The sequence below is a fragment of the Panthera onca genome, chromosome A2 (genome assembly GCF_046562875.1).
Source record: "Panthera onca isolate mPanOnc1 chromosome A2, mPanOnc1 haplotype 2, whole genome shotgun sequence".
NCBI lineage: Eukaryota > Metazoa > Chordata > Mammalia > Carnivora > Felidae > Panthera > Panthera onca.
Window position 1 is genome coordinate 9,163,359 of NC_138340.1, and position 18,171 is coordinate 9,181,529.

An 18,171-nucleotide genomic window follows, 5' to 3' on the forward strand; every position below is an offset into this window, starting at 1 on the left:
CAAAACAAATACAATGTGCCGATTTGATCCAACCTGGGCAGATGGTGTTAGGCTTTTTTTTTTTTTTTAATGTTTATTCATTTTTGAAAAAGAGAGAGCACAAGCAGGGGTGGGGCGGAGAGAGAGGGGGACACAGATTCCGAAGCAGGCTCCAGGCTCTGAGCTGTCAGCACAGAGCCTGACGCGAGGCTCGAACTCACCGACCGCGAGATTATGACCTGAGCCGAAGTCGGACGCTCAACCGTCTGAGCCACCCAGGCGCCTGTTAGGCTTAATTTTAACATTATATGTGCTTCACCTTCCCCACCCACCTTCATTTTTCTGTGGCCTCACCTCTCCCTCCATTTCTGCATTTATCTGTTTATGCCTCCTGTGTTCCCTTCTCCCCCCCCCCCCCCCCCCCCCCCCCCCCCAGCTCTCAAGGGCAGGGACCTGAGTCAGCTTTGCGGTCTTCAGCTCAGGACGTTGCTGGGACTCAGGAGGTGCACATTTGTTGCATGAATGAGTATTTTTCCGTATGAGTGAATTAATTTGAAATAAAGGAAAAAAAATCGACCAAGTAGCCCTTGGGAGATTGGTGCCCACAGGCCCTGGGACTGGAGAAGCCCACGGCCTCAGCTGCCAACTGTTTGGGTTTAACGACGGCTTCATGGTTATACAACTGTTCACATTTCCAAAGTGCACTGACCCTGAAGATGTGGGGTGAGCAACGTGGAGGCTGAGATTTGCTTTAAAATATCTGCACAGAAACAGAGATCCCACTCACCGTTCAATGTGGGCTCACGAAGCTCTGTCCTACTCATCTCCCTATTCTGAGCCCCCGTGAAATCCTTACGAGAATTTTTTTTTTTTTTAATTTTTTTTTTAACGTTTATTTATTTTTGAGACAGAGAGAGACAGAGCATGAACGGGGGAGGGGCAGAGAGAGAGGGAGACACAGAATCTGAAACAGGCTCCAGGCTCTGAGCAGCCAGCACAGAGCCCGACGCGGGGCTCGAACTCGCGTACCGCGAGATAGTGACCTGAGCCGAAGTCGGACGCTTAACCGACTGAGCCACTCAGGCGCCCCCTTACGAGAATTTTTTTAATGTTCACTTATTTTTGAGAGAGAGACAGCTCGAACAGGGGAGGGGCAGAGAGAGAGAGAGACAACGGAATCCAAAGCAGGCTCCAGGCTCTGAGCTGTCAGCAGAGCCCGACATGGGGCTCGAACTCACGAACCGTGAGATCATGACCTGAGCTGAAGCCAGACGCTTAACCCACTGAGCCACCCAGGTACCCCTTATGAGAATTTTTTTCCTAACATAAAAAGAGCAGCTTTTTAGGGGGAGGATGGAGGGATGAACAGGCGGAGCACAAGACTTTTAGGGCAGTGAAAATACTCTGCACGATACCGTAGCGATGGAAACACATCATCTTACGTTGTCCAAACCCAGAGAATGTACAACACCGAGCATGAACCACAATGTAAACCATGAACCAACCGCGGGTGACTGTGTAGTTCATTCATTGTAACAAATGCACCCCTCTGGCGGCGAAGATGTTGACAGAAGGGAGGCTGTGCACGCGCGGGGGCAGAAGGTATACGGGGAAATTGCCATGCTTTCTGCGCAATTTTGCCGTGCGCCAGAAACTGCTCTTTAAAAAAAAGAGGAGGGGAGGGGGGCGGTGTTTTAAAGTTGCCCCTGTCACCCCACCATGCTGGGCTCCCAGGGGGAATCTTGGCACCTGCCCTGACCTTCCCCTCCCAAATGCCCCTCGCCCGGGGCGGGGGGGGGGGGGGGGGGGCTTCTGTTCCATTCACCTAGAGGACAGCCTGGCACCACCAGGCGATGGGTAAATGCTTGATGGAGCCAGTCCTCCCCAGGGGGATGGAGCAGGCTCAGGCAAGCCAGGGGCTCCTGAGGTTCCAGGATCCCCAACCCAGCACCCCTCACACCAAGGGCTCCTCACACTCCTCCATCCCTAAGGAAAGGCACCGTATGAGGACAAATGCCCACTTTATTAGCCAGCAGCTGGCCTGCAGGGCTCCCTAGGGCCCACCTTCATAGATCATACCTGCGACCTGCCCCCCCCACCCCCACCCCCGGGACCGTGGGGCAGATGGGGAAAGAGGAGCTACCAGGGACGGGGGGATGGCCTCACAGAGGCCTCATAAATACGAGAGGGTCACTGGCAGGGATGCAAAGGGGCTGGACGGCAGGGGCTCAGGGAAGGCGGGCTATCCCAGGGCGGTCCACGTCATGCGGTGCCCTGTGTCCGTGGGGGCCCCGGCTCAGCGTCTAGGCGGCACAGGGGGCTGTCGTACACCATCTGCAGGTTCACCTTGTGGCCCACCAGCTCCCGGATGTTGTTGATGCCGTATTTGATCATCGTTGGGCTTTGGGCGGGGAGGGGAGGAAACGGTTTTAACGCCACGTCAGGTCACGCTCTCCTCTGATCACACCCTCTCCGATGGCTCCCATCTCCTTCGACTAAAAGCTCGAGTTGCTGCCAGGGCTCACGAGGCCCTGGCGTGTCCTGTGTCCTGCCCCTTTCCCACCCTCATCTCATCTCACTCTACTGACTCACTCCCTCCAGCCACCTGGACCTTCTCAGTGTTCTCCAAACACAGCACACACATTCCCGCCTCAGGGCCTTTGCACTGCCTGTTCCTGCTGACTGAACACCCTTCCCAATATTCCCCTGGCTTACTCCATTCACCTCCAGTCTTTGCTCAGATACCGCCTCTTCCTTGAAGCCTTCCCTGACAACCATGTCTCCTTAATCCTCCCTGCTGCATTTTCTCTACAGCACTTACCGGCCTCAGACACACTCCAGACTTTACCTGTTCGATTTACTTATGTATCTTACTAATTATCATCCTTTTCACTGCACTACGACCCTAACTTTACAGAGGCAGGGATGTGTGCTGTCATCCTCATCGCACAGGACCAAGCATACAGCAGATGCTCACTAAAGGCTTATTGAGTGAATAGATGGATGGTGCTGGAGGTCTGCAGGCCCCCGGGCCCGTCAAGTCAGACACCCTGAGTGGTTTGGGCACTCACCGCTCCAGGGAGAGGCCCCAAGCAATGACTGACACGTTTTCGGGGAGTCCCATGGGCAGCAGCATCTCGGGGCGGAAGATCCCAGAATTCCCGACTTCCACCCACTTCCTCAGGCCTGTAGAAGCAGAAGGACAGGACAGATCGTGTGGATGATGCTGGGTCTGGCAGTGAGCTTGGGAGTGGGCTTGGCAGTGAAAGGGACCCGGGCTGAGCATAGGCAGCCTGAGACATCCCTCCCCCTCCCAGGACCAGGTTCCACCCTGACCTTGGTGGTAGCTGAACACCTCCATGCTGGGCTCCGTGTAGGGGTTGTAGGCCGGCTTGAAGCGCAGCTGGGTAATACCTGGGCAGGGGAAGCAGGGGAACAGAGGAGTGGAAGATGAGCCTGGCGGCCATGGCCTCCTCGGCCCCACTAACACCGCCCACCGTGGCCCCGCCTGCCTACCCAGCTTCGTGAAGAACTCCCGCAGGACGCCCATGAGGTGGCCTAGGGTGAGGCCGTGGTCAGCCACCACACCCTCGATCTGGTGGAACTCGGCCAGGTGTGTGGCATCTAGGGTCTCGTTTCGGAACACACGATCGATGGAGAAGTACTTGGCCGGTGTGAAGGGCTTCTAGGGGCGACAGGCAGGCCAGGCCCGGGAGTAGGTCAGAAGGTCGGTAGGACAGCCCCCAGCCTCCCCCACTGCCCAGGCTGAGCTGCACCTTCTGGGCCAGGCGGTAGAGGGCGCGGGCACTGGCGGACGTGGTGTGCGTGCGCAGCAGGTTTTTCCGGGCCTCTTCCAGCTTCCAGTTGTACTTGTACCTTCAGGAGGACAAATGGCAAGGCCACGTTGTGGCCTTCAGGTCCCCGACCTTCTTCCCCCATCCCGACACCCCGAAGCCCTGGGCCTGCCTCACCCCTGTGAGCCGTAGCCACCCTGAGAGTGGGTCCGCTTGACCCGATGGACGTAGTCCATTGGAAGCTGCAGGGCCTCAGCTGGATCTGGGCAGGACAGAGCATCACCTGGTCAGTCAAGGAGCATTTCTCAAACAGCCACTGCACAGAGGACAGACAGCAACACGTGCAGCTCCCACCCTCGCCACCCACGGCAGCCAGAGGGTGCTGGCGAACATCCCAGTCACATCCCTCCTCTGCCCAGAGCCCTCCGTCTCCCTCGGGGTGGGGGTGGGGGGGGATGGGGGGAGATGACAAAGCTCGCTCTCTGGTGATGCGGTCCTGTCACCTCCCATTCCTTCCTAACTGATCACTCCCTCCAGTCACAGGGCCTCCCAGCTGATACGTCAGCATACCAGGCACATTCCAGCCTCAGGGCCTTTGCACTGGCCATTCTCTCCTGGAACTTTCCTTCCCAGATATGGTTCTCTCCCTTCTGTCCTTTGGCCTTTACTTAAACAAAGGCATGATTTTAAATGGACAGCTCCTTCCCCTCCATGCCAGGTTCCACTGTGTTTACTGCCACCTTGCATGACTGCATTTACATAGGACTCGGGATTTGACATACATCTGTCCTACCAGGATGCAAGTCTCACCAGGGCAAGAACTTGTTTCATTCATAGCTGTAACCCAGGTGTTTATTAAAATTTTTTTTTAACATTTTATTTATTTTTGAGACGGAGAGAGACAGAGCACGAACAGGGAAGGGTCAGAAAGAGAGGGAGACACAGAATCTGAAACGGGCTCCAGGCTCCGAGCTGTCAGCACAGAGCCCGATGTGGGGCCCGAGCCCACGGAGCTTGAGATCGTGACCTGAGCCGAAGTCGGACGCTCAACCGACTGAGCCACCCAGGTGCCCTGTGGTAACCCAGGTGTTTAATAAAGATCCTGGCACACAGGAGAGGCCGAACAATCACTTGTTGTGTGAATATGCGAATTCTTAAGATCCCTTTCCAGAAACATCATTTTGGTGCACCTGAAAAGCCTGACATCAAATCCCAGCTTCACCGCTTATAAGCCGTGTGACCCTGGCAGGCGATGTTCCTTCTCTGAACCCCGCTTTCCTCATTTATAAAAGAGAGCTAACAGCGGTACTTCCTACAATTGGCAGGAGAACTAGAACAGCGGCTGGCGTATGGTGAGTACTTAATAAGTTTTGGGGGCCATGGTAACTATGACAGCAATGCCACTGTTGCTCCTGGCCGGGTAACAGGCACCCAACTCAGTGGCCTCCCCTGCCTTCCTGTGCGGGACGATGACAATCACTGTGGAAAGTCATTCAATTTCAGACAGTACTAAGCACTGCGAAAAAAAGAAAAAAATGGGAACCAAGCTTAGAAACTAGGGACAAGGGATGTTTTGAACTTGGGGGGACAAAGGCACGTCAAGGTGGCCTCTATGAGGTGACACGTTAGCAGAGGTCTGATGCTGCAGCCCACCTCGAAGACCTGGGAGAAGATGGTCCTTGGCCGAGAGCTGCCTGGCAGCACGGGCCAGGGCCACGAAGTGGGCAGGACAGGACGTGGGAGGAAGTCACAGAGGTCAACGGGCCCAGCGGGCCACAGCGAGGATGGAGTTTATTCCGTAAAGTAAGTACGCCACTCCAAAAAGTTCTGCCCGGGCCTGGCGCCTCTGATGGTGGCGCCCACCCCACCTACCTCGAAGGAAGAAGGTGTCGTGTTGGTCACGTGCTGGGTGCTGCTGGGGCTGGAAAAGTGCATCAAAGTTCCAGAAGGAGCTCTCGATGAAGTTGTCGGTCGGCATCTCCGTGAATCTGGAGGGAGATGAAGCCTGACCATCTGGCCTGCGCCCTGTGGCTGGGCCGGCCCCACCCCCGGCCCTGTGCTCACCCCATCTCCAGGAAGATCTGCCGGAACTGCGTGCGGACCTTGAGCAGAGGGTGCAGGTGGCCGCTATCTGGGAGGACGCCATGGGCCAAGAAATTGTACGGCTTGAAGGGCCGGTCCCGCCAGGAGCCGCTGTCAGAGGATGCAGGGCACAGGGGCCTGGTGAGGGCTGCCCTCCCTCCCCGACCTACCCCAGTCCCTGGGGCCACTCCCTACCTGGAGATCATCTCTGGGCTCAGCTCCGTCTCCTGTTTGGAGATGCTGGTACTGAAGGCACTGCCTTTGCTCACCCAGTAGGTCTTCAGGGTCCTGAGGCCAGAGGAGAGGAGGGGTTGCCCACTGTCACCTCTTTCCAGAGGCTTCCCTTGAACTCCTGAGGCTGACCCCAACACTCCCCACTCGGTCGCTCCACTTTATCTTCTTCCCAACATTTATCGTCACTGGAAATTCTCTTATTTGGCCCACACCTACATTGCTGTGCCCGTTCACTTATTCGTTCAACAAGCACTTAACGAGAATCTACTATGTGCCAGGACCTGTTCAAGGTACTTAAGCACCCAGCTGAGTAAGAATAATAGGTCAAGTCTCAAGGGTTTATCCCGTGCCAGGCTCTTTTCTCTTCCACTGCAATCATCCCACTACTTTGTGAAAAGAGGTCATTTTACAGATGGGGAACCTGAGGCCCAGAAAGATCGAATGCCTTGGCAAAGGTCACCCAACCAGTGAGTGCCAGGAGCCCGGACCTGGATTGGGCAGCCTTCCTCCAGTCTGTGTTCTCATCACCACTATGCCACTTGGTACCTGCTCAAAGGGTACATCAGCCCTGTGAGAGCAGAGCCCCCAGCCTGTGCAGGTCCCAGCATTCAATCAATTTCAGACACTGAAATCAGAGCCGTAAAGGAAATAAACGTGGCACCCACAATGGAAAGTATAAGCGAGCAGCTTTTACGGAACTCAAAGGGAGAGATCGGTGTCAGGATGGCCTCTTTAAGGTGACACACAGGCACAGGTGTGATGCGCAAGCTTGGCTTAAGAGAAGACAGTTCTCGGCAGAACTCGTGGCATGAGCAAAGGCCCTGAGGCGGCACGAACCTGGCATGAGTGCTTGACAACCATAGGGTAAAACACAGCTTGGAGGACACTGACGGCACTGCCCCAGTGTGGGCAGGACGGCGCCCTCCCCCCATTCCTCCGGGGCCACACAGGTGATGGCTGATGGAAAGGGGGCACCCACTCACACTTCGGTCAGCAGTTTCCTCTTCCTGAGCTCACTCCTTTCCTTCTCACCCAGCTTCTCAGCCTGCCCACCCTGGACCAGTTGGAGCCGCCGCTGCACCTCGTCCTCCACGCTGTCCACCTGCCGTGATGATGACAGGGGTGAGGCACCGTGAGGGCCAGGTGCCCATGTGCACACCTGCCCGCCTGTACGCGGGGACTCACCACTCGGAACACACGGGGCCCATCAGCTGCACTCTTATCCACGCGGATCCACTTGTTGGACATGGCCTTGCTGAAGCCCACCTTGCCGCTGGGCAGTCGCTGGGGGAGTGAGGCCACAGTAAGTGGAGCATGGGGCCACCTGACCCCATCACCTCCCTGGGCCTTGTCCCTAGGCCCTTACCATAAGCTCGCTCTGGGCCAGGCCCTCCGGGGGGATGCTGCGAAACACCCGGGCCTCATGGCTGCCCTCCCGGGCTATCTCCTCGCCCTCAGCGGTAAGCTCCCAGCGCTTGGTGGAACGCAGCTCAGCCTCAATGATCTGCAGGGAAATGGGTGAGGGGGCACGCACAGAGACAGGGTTCAGAGCCAGGCACGCACGCCCTCACCGCAGCACTGGGCTTGCAGAGTGCCCGAAGCCTGCCTCACATCCGAGCTGCACCACTTCCCAGCTGAGTGACTGCCCCTTGCTGAGCCTCAGTTTCCCTTCTGTAACATGCAGATAATGAGAGATGGCTCACACATCCCAGAGCGAGGTAAAGTGCTAAGAATGCTACCTAGCCAAAAAATAAACCCGACTGCTTTCGAATCCAAGAAAGATTTTTAAGGTCCCAGGTGAATTGACTTGTCTCCACATTTGACGTGTTCACATCTCAGCGCCCGGAGTGTCAGAGAAGGGCCCCCGTGTCCACATTACACACAGGGACCCAAAGCTCCGTGGTAAGGATGGGTCCAGGTCATGTAAAGAGGGGCAAGGCCGGCTGGGGCCCATAGGGCTTAGCTCCCTTTTCATTCTAATTCCCAGCTCTGCTCCTCACTCCCTGTGTGAACTTGGGAAAGTTGTTAAACTTCCCTGAGCAAGTTTTCTTATCCACAAGAGAAGGGTGTGATGGGCTCTACCACAGGAAGTTTTCTTGACAAGTAACGCATTCAGTAAGCAGCAAGTGCTGCATAAATCCTAACCACTGTTCCTATCGTTGTTATTACCATCTCTGCTGTTAGACTGAACCACATTAAATAGCCACTATTTAACCTTCTGTGACCAGCACAAGTCAATTCCACATCAAACAAGGTACTGTCACCCCACCCAAGATACCTTTCCTGCACTGATAACCTCAGGATCTGCAGCCTGAATACTCAATTTCTTTGTCTTTTAAAAATTTTGCTAATGTTTATTCATTGTTGAGAGAGAGACATAGCACAAGCTGGGGAGGGGCAGAGACAGAGAGGGAGACACGGAATCCGAAGCAGGGTCCAAGCCCTGAGCTGTAAGCACAGAGCCAGATGTGGAGCTCAAACTCGTGAACCAGGAGATTATGACCTGTGCCGAAGTCAGATGTTCGACTGAGCCACCCAGGCTCCCCTGAATGCTTAATTTCAAGTCCAGGTTTGCCTGTCCCTTCTCATGACGCTGATCAAGTTACCGACCAGTGCTCAGAAACTGTCACATCTGCAAAGCGGGCGTAACAGTCCTATCATCCTCCGGTTATGGCAAGGACTAGATGATAAATTAAGTTGAGACCAAAGTGGGGCACAGAATATGAGCTCAATGAATACATACCCCAGTTATATTTTCTGATTCCTAGCCTTGAGGATCCAGCCTCCTGGGGGGCCTACAGGCCTCTCGGAACCTCCTCTTATGGCTCTATCACCTTTCACTTGTCCAAGTCAAAAAGGCTGGGCTTCATCCACGCTCCCCCTGCCTTGCCAGGAATCCCCTCTCCCTTCCACCCGCCTCCCTACAGCCAGACACCATGCCCTCTACCCTGGGGATGTGCCAGCCTCTGCCTTCCTCCCCTCACCACCAGTCCTGCCCCTGCCAATCCTTCCCCAAAGTGATGCAGACAGCACATACATCTGACTGGTTCCAGCTCCCCCAGTACCCCCATGAGATAAAGACCTACGAGGCCTTGTAAGTTTTGGCTCTACTAATGCCTTTCTACGCCTGTTTCCCGTTCCCACCGTTGATCCTGAAGGTTTCCTCCTCAGTGCAGAGGCCCGACTCGGCTGCCACCTCCTCCAGGACGTTCTCTTTGACTCCCCAGGCTGGGCCAGCTGTCACCTCTGGGTTGCCTGTGCTCCCTCCATCACTCTGCAGGTCACCTGAGGGTCTCCCTCGTTAGATCGCAATCTCCGCGAGGGCAGGGACCGCCTCTTCCTGGTCCACCATCGTGCCCCTCGCCCCCGCCAACTCTCTCTCAATGGACATTTACTGCGAACGGAACGTCAGCGCTCCCGGGCTCTCACTTGTTTCCGACTCCCTGCCCGCGCACCCCAGGATGGACTCCTGAAGGACTCCTCAAGAAGCAGTGCCTTCCAGGCAAGAGGACTGCAGGTACAAAAGCGAGAAGGCCAGGCATCACGGGCCCGACTTACCTCTCCCAGCGCCTGCAGGCTCTTCACGGCGCCCACCACTGCCTGGTGCTCCACGCCCAGCTTAGCCGCCAGCTCCGCGCTGTCCAGGCCGCCATCGGCCGCCGCCAGCTGCCTCAGCAGCACCTCCGCCACCGGGCCGTCCGCCATGGCTGTGCCCAGCGTGCTCGGCGTATCCCGCCGGAGCCTGAACAACCGGAACCGGAACCGGCGCCGGGAGTGTGTGTCGCCATCTTGAGCGTGGCGGACCTTGTGCCGGGCTCAGAATGCCGCCATCTTCAGTGTGGCGCTGGAAACTTAGGGGGTGGGAGGGACACCGTGCCCACCTCCACCCTAGCTGGAATAGTGGTGATTGGTGGACTAGAGAGGCCAAATTGCAAACCTCAAGGACAGAATCACAGAGTTGTTTTAAGTGTCACCCAGCCCCACCTCCAGCAGGTGGTGTGACCTTGGACTTCTGTCTCTGTGCCCAGGAGCCCCCTGCCTTTCTGTATTGGCCTGTGGGAGGGCTGTAGGTGGTGGGCTTCAGGGACAGTCATTCCCTGGTCAACTACTTTTAAGGTCCCCCCCCTTAATTTTTAGTGTTTATTTTTAAGAGAGAGAAAACAAACAGTGGGGGGGGGGGGGGGGGGGAGAGAGAGAGAGAGAGAGAGAGAGGGAGAGAGAATCCCAAGCAGGCTCCACACTGTCAGCGCAGAGCCCGGCAGGGCTTGTTCCCACAAACTGTGAGATCATGACCTGAGCCAATATCAAGAGTCAGACACTTACCTAAGACACTCAGGCGCCCTTTTAAGTTTTTAAAGGGAGACTAGGTAGGGACTATCCTTATATACAAAGGGGAGAGGGAGTCAACTAAAAATAGTTACAGTCAAGGTAGCAGCTAACCTACATGGACATCCCTGTGTGTTCTGCCCAGTGCTAAGTGCTTCAGGTGTGTTTTTTCATTTTCCCAAAAACTTTGATACAGATATTGACATCATCGCCATTTCACAAACGTGAAAATGGAGGCTCCAGAGGGTGGTATGTTCTAGCAACAAACAGTTGCTAGAGATAGTGCCAGAAACTGTAAACACCTCCGATCCCACCCCCCATCCCCGAATGCCCGGAGAAGATCAATGTCAGGGCAATAATGCATACTCGAAACCACTTCTGGCCCATAGAGATAGAATGCGGGACACAAATCTGATTTTAAGCTTTCTAGTAGCAGTGTCAAAAACAGAGTGGGTGAAATTAATTGGAAGAATTTACCACACTTGCCAGGTCCAAATGATTATTTCCATACTTACTATAAAATTACTAATGAAATACTTCACATTCTTTTTCCATACTAAGTCTCCAGAATCTGATGAGTGCTTTTACGGTTGTGGCACATCTCGGTTGGGACAAGCTACATTTCAAATGGTCCACCGTCACGTGTGGCCAGTGGAGATTATAGTAGGCAGTGTAAGTAGATTCTAATCCCATTTATGCCACTCACCCAAATCGCTTAATCTTTCTGTGCCTGTTTCCTTGCCTGGATAGAGATGCTATAAACGCAGGTTATTTAAGTGAAAATACTACCCACGCACGTACACGTACTTGCTAAGAGTCAACTGTGTGGAGCACGTGACAAGTGCGATTCTAAGCAGAACACCTGTACTCATTTAACCATCACGATTACTATTGGAGCCTGGAAAATGGGTTTACGCACATCACCCAATCCTGACCCTACGATAAGCTCCTGATAAAAATTCAGGATGTGTGTCCCTCAAAGTCCCTTCTTAGCTTCAAAGCACTTTCTTCCTGTTTTGTTTATTGAAGTCCTCCAAGAGCCTTTCCTTCTTTCTGTCACATAGCGAGTAGGTTTTAAGCCTGCCGGGTGCCAGGTGCTGCAAGAGACATTGGGGGATGGTAAAGTGAATAAAACCGTCAGAGTGTCTACAATCGAGCAGGAAGCACCAAGCTCATGTGTGCGTGACATATGGCGGGAGGGAGGGAAGGCTGGAGGGTCAGTGGCAGGCCTGCAGCGGCCACCCCAGATTGGGGCTCCTCATGACCAGGGATTGGTGGGGGGGGTCAGGTTGAGTCCCCACCACTATCCCCAAAGCACCCCCCCCCCCCCCGCTTTTGCCAGGATTCCCCCTTCCAAGCCCACGTTCCCAGGTCCAGAGCCTGTTTGCTCAGGGTTTGGGAAACCCCCAGCCTTCCTTCCTGCTTCCTGCAGCTTGCGGCAGGGAGATGGTGTCTGTCACTGTCAGTCACGTGCCTTTGGCTTCAGAAGACTCTAGACTCAGGGGTCCTGCCCATCTCCCTTGGACTTTATCTTCCCCACCATCTGTCTCTTTTTTTCCTCCCCAACGGAACCCCCATCCTCTCTTCTTTAGCCGTTTAATTGCAAAAGCCAGGCCGTTTGTGGGAGACCACAGGCAGCGACCCCTTTACTGGCTGAGGGAGGGGTAAAGGAGAGGCCGCAATTAGAGGAACAACCCTACCCCACTCTGGGAACCACAGCCTATAGTCACATCTTGGAGCCTTCTGGGCTTCCTTCCCTCTGTCCCAGGACAACCCTAACAGCACTGAAAGCGGTTTTGTAGGGCGGCACCTAGCCAAAATTTCTCCTCCTAGCCTCTTAGGGGCTCCTGTGTCTTCAGATGCTAAGTGACTTGCCCCGGTCACACAGCAGCAGTCTGACAGGCAGCCAGGGCACTAGGGGCCAGAGGGGAGAGAGCTAACATTTTACTCTCTGGCCTGCAAGGCTGTGGCACCGGGACGAAGTGAAGACCCAAGGACTCGGCCTCTGAGCTCAGGCGCCCTCTGCCCCACCGTGGCCCGGGGCGGGGGCGAGCGAGAGCGAACGCGTCAGTAGGGGCTCCCCAACTGCAGGGTAGAAAGTGGCTGGGAAAACCTTGCCCACCCTTACCCGCAGAGGGGACGAGAGAAGGCGAGCTGGGGCAGGACCCTGGTCCTGAGCAGTGACAGCGGCACTCGCGCGCGTTCTTTAAACTCCCAGATCGGGAGCTAAGCGCGCGGGCTAGGGCGGGGTTGGGTCGAGGTCTGGTCACATGACCTGGCCAGAGGGGCTCGAGGCCCCCACCACATCGGTGGGCGGCCCCCACAACGCGTGGTCGTCCTTCATTGGCCAGTTGTATGGCCAATAGAAATCGGCCATCTGGGAACCCTGCGTTCCGAGGCACATACTAACCTGCTCAGACGACAAGGACCCAATGGAAAGTCAGGGCCGTGACCACTGACCAATCATAAGGTGCGGAGGGCGGGACAAGAGGCCGGGCCAGGTTGGTTTGAGAGACAGTAGGGTATAAAAATGCGCGGCCGGCGGCAGCGTCCGTCCCTACTGCAGAGTCGTCGCCGGAGGAGAGGTTTAAAGGGCCCGCGCGCCGCCGCCCCCTCGGCCCGCCATGCTGCTACCCGTGCCGCTGCTGCTCGGCCTCCTCGGCCTGGCCGCCGCCGAGCCCACCGTCTACTTCAAGGAGCAGTTTCTGGACGGAGGTAAGGCCTGGTCCCGCCTCGAGGCCGCCGCGACGACGAAAGCGGTCCCCCAGCCTAGATCTGCGTTGTCGCTTGTAATTACTGCTTAGAGGGCCAATACGGTGGCCTCCGGGGACTAAAGCCGCAGGCGATCCTCCGTTGTGTGTCCCTTGGGGAGCGTCGAGGGTGCAGCGGACTCTCGCGGCGTGAGTTAGGGTTTGGCAGAGGATCCTTTAAGCCATCCGAAGTGTCAAACTAGAGGTTGGGGCGGGGGCAGTCGGGGGTTATCCCTTTTCCAATCCGCAGCAGTTTGAGGCTACTGGCAGATATTCGGTGGGGGTGGAGTGGGTCAGTACGGCCGCACTGAGCCTGCCCCTTTGATCCTCTAGAGGGGTGGACTGACCGCTGGATTGAATCCAAACACAAGTCAGATTTTGGTAAATTTGTTCTGAGTTCCGGCAAGTTCTACGGTGACCAGGAAAAGGATAAAGGTAAGAGCCTGGCGGAGTTGGGGGGGGGGGCGGTGATCGGATTCAGGGGGACTTCCTGGAGGAAGCTCTTGCACACGACAGACACAGCCTGGGATCCCCATGAGCAGGGCAGGGGGGGAGGAAGGGGCAGTGGTTTGTACGGCCAATACTTAGGGTCTATGGAGGTTGGGGCTGAGCCATGACCTCACTCTGGTCTCTTGCTAGGGCTGCAGACAAGCCAGGATGCCCGCTTTTATGCCTTGTCGGCCAGATTTGAGCCCTTTAGCAACAAGGGCCAGACGCTGGTGGTGCAGTTCACAGTAAAACACGAGCAGAACATCGACTGTGGGGGCGGCTACGTGAAGCTATTTCCAGAGGGCTTGGACCAGACGGACATGCACGGAGACTCTGAATACAACATCATGTTTGGTGAGGGGCCCCGCCCTGGTGCTGACCTCTGATTAGTTACAGGGAGACTTAAATGTCAAGGACCCTTAAAGCTGGTGACAGGTAGTTTTGAGGATATGGACTGTATTTATGTAGTTGAGGCTGGCCTTGGGAGGGGAAACGAGAGGATTGCATTGTTATTTGTTGGTGTGAAACTGTTAATTTGTGGTGTTTTATGTAGTTATTTCCTGATATTAGCTGTATCAGATTCTAGAGCTCTGGTTGGTTGGTTGGTTATTTCCTTTTTGAAAGTTTCCACCTACGGCCCCTTAGAGCCCGTCAGAGGCTGATTCCTGTGTTGTGACCCTTTGCAGATCTGTATTTAAGAACCAAGTCTTGCTTTGTAAAGGGGGGGGGGGGAGCGGGGAGCTTTGCTACGGTGGGCATCCTCTTGTTCTAACTGGACCAACTCTTCACGTAGGCCCGGATATCTGTGGCCCTGGCACCAAGAAGGTTCATGTCATCTTTAACTACAAGGGCAAGAACGTGCTGATCAACAAGGACATTCGTTGCAAGGTGTGACTGGGGGTGGTGACAAAAGGCGGATAGGGGAGTGTCAGAGGCCAGCCTGGTGGGCGGGGCCACTCATCTCCCACTCTCTTCAGGATGATGAATTCACACACCTGTATACGCTGATTGTGCGGCCGGATAACACCTATGAGGTGAAGATCGACAACAGCCAGGTGGAGTCGGGCTCCTTGGAGGATGATTGGGACTTCTTGCCTCCCAAGAAGATAAAGGATCCTGATGCTGCGAAGCCTGAAGACTGGGACGAGCGGGCCAAGATTGATGACCCCACAGACTCCAAGCCTGAGGTTGGTGTTTGGGCAGGTTCTCCCTACATGGAGGGTGTAGAGGACAGCTGGGTTGACTGACCTCTCTGTGTACCTTCAGGACTGGGACAAACCCGAGCACATTCCTGACCCTGATGCTAAAAAGCCAGAGGACTGGGATGAAGAGATGGACGGAGAGTGGGAACCACCAGTGATTCAGAACCCTGAGTACAAGGTGGGGCTCTGAGCGGGGTTGGGGGGACGCACAGTGGGGAGTATGCTGACCCCCACTCACCCACTGGTTACCTTCCCCTTCTGCAGGGCGAGTGGAAGCCCCGGCAGATCGACAACCCAGATTACAAGGGCACTTGGATCCACCCAGAGATCGACAACCCCGAGTACTCCCCTGATAGCAACATCTATGCCTATGAAAACTTTGCTGTCCTGGGCTTAGATCTCTGGCAGGTGAGACCGAGGGGATACCTGGAGCACTTCACAGGTTCAGGGTCACCCAGGAGGAAAGGGACGGTAGCATTCAACCCCGAGCTGGTCTGATCCAAAAGTAGTGCTTTTTCTGAAGAATTTCGTGGTCTGTCTTATGGAGCGCTCATAGCACTCTCTTTGAGGTTTTGCTTATTTATGTGCCAGCTACCATTTTCAGTCCTTTTATGCAAAGGAGCTTGTTCAACTGTCCTCAACAACTAGAAGTTAATTGGATTACCCCATTAGAAAATTAGTTTCCCCGATGCTTGGTTGGCTCGGTTGGTGGAGCATGCGACTCTTGATAACTTGGGGGCGTGAGTTCAAGCTCCATGTCGGGAGTAGAGCTTGCTGAAAGAATATAAATAAACGGATAAATAAATGTGACTTTTAGAAAAAAATCAAAGGAAGAAGATTAATTTTAGAGAGACCAGGTTGACGTTTTATTCACTGACAAATATTCTGTGCCTAGAATGGTGCCTGGGTGGTAGAAGGTACTGGAAAGATATTTGAACAAGGGACCGAGACCCCATTTTACAGATGAAGAAAGTGAAGGGCCTTGTGTAGTGGTCCTGGGAACAGAGGGGGTGGGAGTGTTGTCCCCTCTGACCACCCGTCCACCCATCCTCCTGCCCCCAGGTCAAGTCTGGCACCATTTTTGACAACTTCCTCATCACCAACGACGAGGCGTATGCAGAGGAGTTTGGAAACGAGACCTGGGGTGTCACGAAGGTGGGACCAGGGTCTGATCCTGGGCTAGGGGGTGGGCAGGTCTGGTGGGTGGGGGCCCGGCCCTGAAGTACGGGTGTGGTGTGTGTACAGGCGGCGGAAAAGCAGATGAAGGACAAGCAAGATGAGGAACAGAGACTAAAGGAGGAAGAGGAGGATAAGAAGCGTAAGGAAGAGGAGGAGGCAGACAAGGAAGACGAGGAAGACAAGGATGAGGAGGACGAGGACGAGGATGAGAAGGAGGAAGAGGAGGAGGAAGATGCTGCCACTGGCCAGGCCAAGGACGAGCTGTAGGGGCCACACCACCGCCTCCAGGGCTGGACTGAGGCCTGAGCGCTCCCGCCGCAGAGCCGGCTGCGCCAAATAATGTCTCTATGAGACTGGAGAACTTTCATTTTTTCCAGGCGGGTTGTGATTTGGGGTGGATTTTGGTTTTGTCCCCCCCCCCTTTTTTTTTTTTTAAACTGGTGTTTTGTCTTTGATTCTCCTTAGTCCTTATTCCTGATCCTCCTCTTTCTTGATTGACATCTTTGCCTTCTTCTGTCCCCTTCTCTCCCCAGATCCCTTAGTTCCCCTCCAACCTGAGGGGGCAGGGGAATGTGGAGGAGAAGCCCCAGGCCCGAGACTCCATCTGCTCTCCTTCCTGGATCCCAGAGGGGGGCAGGAGAAGAGGGTGGCATCCCCAGCCCCCCCCAGCACTGAGGAAGAACAGGGCTCCTAGGGCCTGAGCTCTGACCCCTACCCACCACCTCCCTTCCTCCCCTCCTCCCAGGACTGGGCCACTTCTGGGTGGGGCAGTGGGTTCCAGCTCGGGTCACACTGAGAATGTAAGAACTACAAACAAAATTTCTATTAAATTAAGTTTTGTGTCTTCCTCCTGTGTCTCCTTCTGGGGGATGGGACTCGAGTAAGGCTCATTTTTCAGCAGCTGAAGTGTTGATTAAATGTCTCGTAAGGTGATAGGAGTTGTTGTTTACCCCCACAACCCCAAACCAGTCGGAGGAGAGCAATTGTTAAGTGCCATTACAGATACTCCACATGAGAACTCGTTGAGTCTCTGCACCGAATTGGTGTTTGTTTCTAATACCAGTTCGGTTTGAGGCTGTGTGCCAGAATTCAGTAAGAGATAGAGCAGGGCTATGAACCCACACCTTAGCACCATTTCATGCCATCCATTGGACACTCATCCATATATACTTATTTTTAAAAAAAAAGACTTTTTCTTAACGTTTATTTTTGAGAGAGTGAGCATGAGTGAGGGGGGTGGGGCAGCACAGAGAGGGAGACAAAGAATCCAAAACAGGTTCCAGGCTCAGCCGTCAGCACAGAGCCCTACGCAGGGCTCGAACTCCTAAACTGCAAGATGGTGACCTGAGCCGTCGGGTGCATCATCAACTGAGCCACCCAGGAGCCCCTTAACCACATTGTAAAAGTCTCAGCTGGTGTTAAAAGCCATTCCTTTTATAATCGTGAATATAGGTTCAAAGGTGGTAAATACTTGGCTGGTGGTCTTTAAATTCTTGCAGGGAAAGAGATGGTCCCACGGGGGGGATGGTACAGAGATGACCGTTCAAGGAAGTCTAGGCCTCTGAGGCTCTCCTAGGCCCATCTCTTGTTGGGGACCACAAGGCTGTCACTGAAGTCCTGTAAGTAGGCTGGAGCTCATGTCCCTTGTTGCAGGGGAGAGGCAAGAAGTCCTCAACGGCTTGCCCTCTGGTGGAAACATCTAGGCTTGGTGTGCTGTAGAGGAGAAGAACAGCAGGACCTTGTTACAGTTGAGCAATGCCTGAGGTATCTGGTAACTGCCTGGTGCTGTGCTTGGGTTGAGTGCTTGGAAACTAAAGAGCAGGTTTGGAGGCAGGAAGTGATTCAGGATGGGAAGGCCACCTAGTAACTGGGAGATAAGCCCAACCTTGCTTCCAACCAGTCCCACAAAACACCATATTCAGCTTAGGCTAAGCAATCCTTCAAGTCCATATTCATTGGATGGTTCACCATGCTTACCCTACTGTGTTCTGTGGTCCAGCCCCACCCCTCTGGGAGGCCTCTAGAATTGATGTATCCAGGAAAAGTTGGTGGAGAGATTCTGTATTCAGTGTAGGGAGGCCTTGAAAAGTGAAAGTTTACTTAAATAATTGGGTCAGACTGGGGATACTGGGGTGA

The 18,171-nt window shown here is 54.6% G+C and overlaps 2 protein-coding genes across 2 annotated transcripts; one reads left to right on the plus strand and one right to left on the minus strand.

Moving 5' to 3' along the window:
* Positions 1 to 1,983: 1,983 nt before the first annotated feature.
* Positions 1,984 to 11,697, minus strand: FARSA (phenylalanyl-tRNA synthetase subunit alpha). The gene is made up of 13 exons (XM_060630392.3): positions 9,648 to 11,697; positions 7,456 to 7,593; positions 7,275 to 7,373; positions 7,073 to 7,191; positions 6,051 to 6,143; positions 5,838 to 5,966; positions 5,646 to 5,761; positions 3,951 to 4,035; positions 3,756 to 3,855; positions 3,496 to 3,664; positions 3,316 to 3,393; positions 3,051 to 3,165; positions 1,984 to 2,380 (listed from the first exon to the last, which is right to left on the minus strand). Exons 1-13 carry the CDS (start codon positions 9,792 to 9,794, stop codon positions 2,242 to 2,244), a joined length of 1,527 nt encoding a protein of 508 aa, XP_060486375.3. The 5' UTR covers positions 9,795 to 11,697; the 3' UTR covers positions 1,984 to 2,241.
* A 1,262-nt stretch (positions 11,698 to 12,959) lies between these two features.
* Positions 12,960 to 16,882, plus strand: CALR (calreticulin). Its single transcript, XM_060630393.3, has 9 exons — positions 12,960 to 13,130; positions 13,499 to 13,600; positions 13,805 to 14,008; positions 14,448 to 14,542; positions 14,632 to 14,841; positions 14,921 to 15,034; positions 15,121 to 15,264; positions 15,919 to 16,011; positions 16,102 to 16,882. The coding sequence occupies exons 1-9, from the start codon at positions 13,040 to 13,042 to the stop codon at positions 16,300 to 16,302; spliced, it is 1,254 nt and encodes a 417-aa protein (XP_060486376.1). The 5' UTR covers positions 12,960 to 13,039; the 3' UTR covers positions 16,303 to 16,882.
* Positions 16,883 to 18,171: the final 1,289 nt, after the last annotated feature.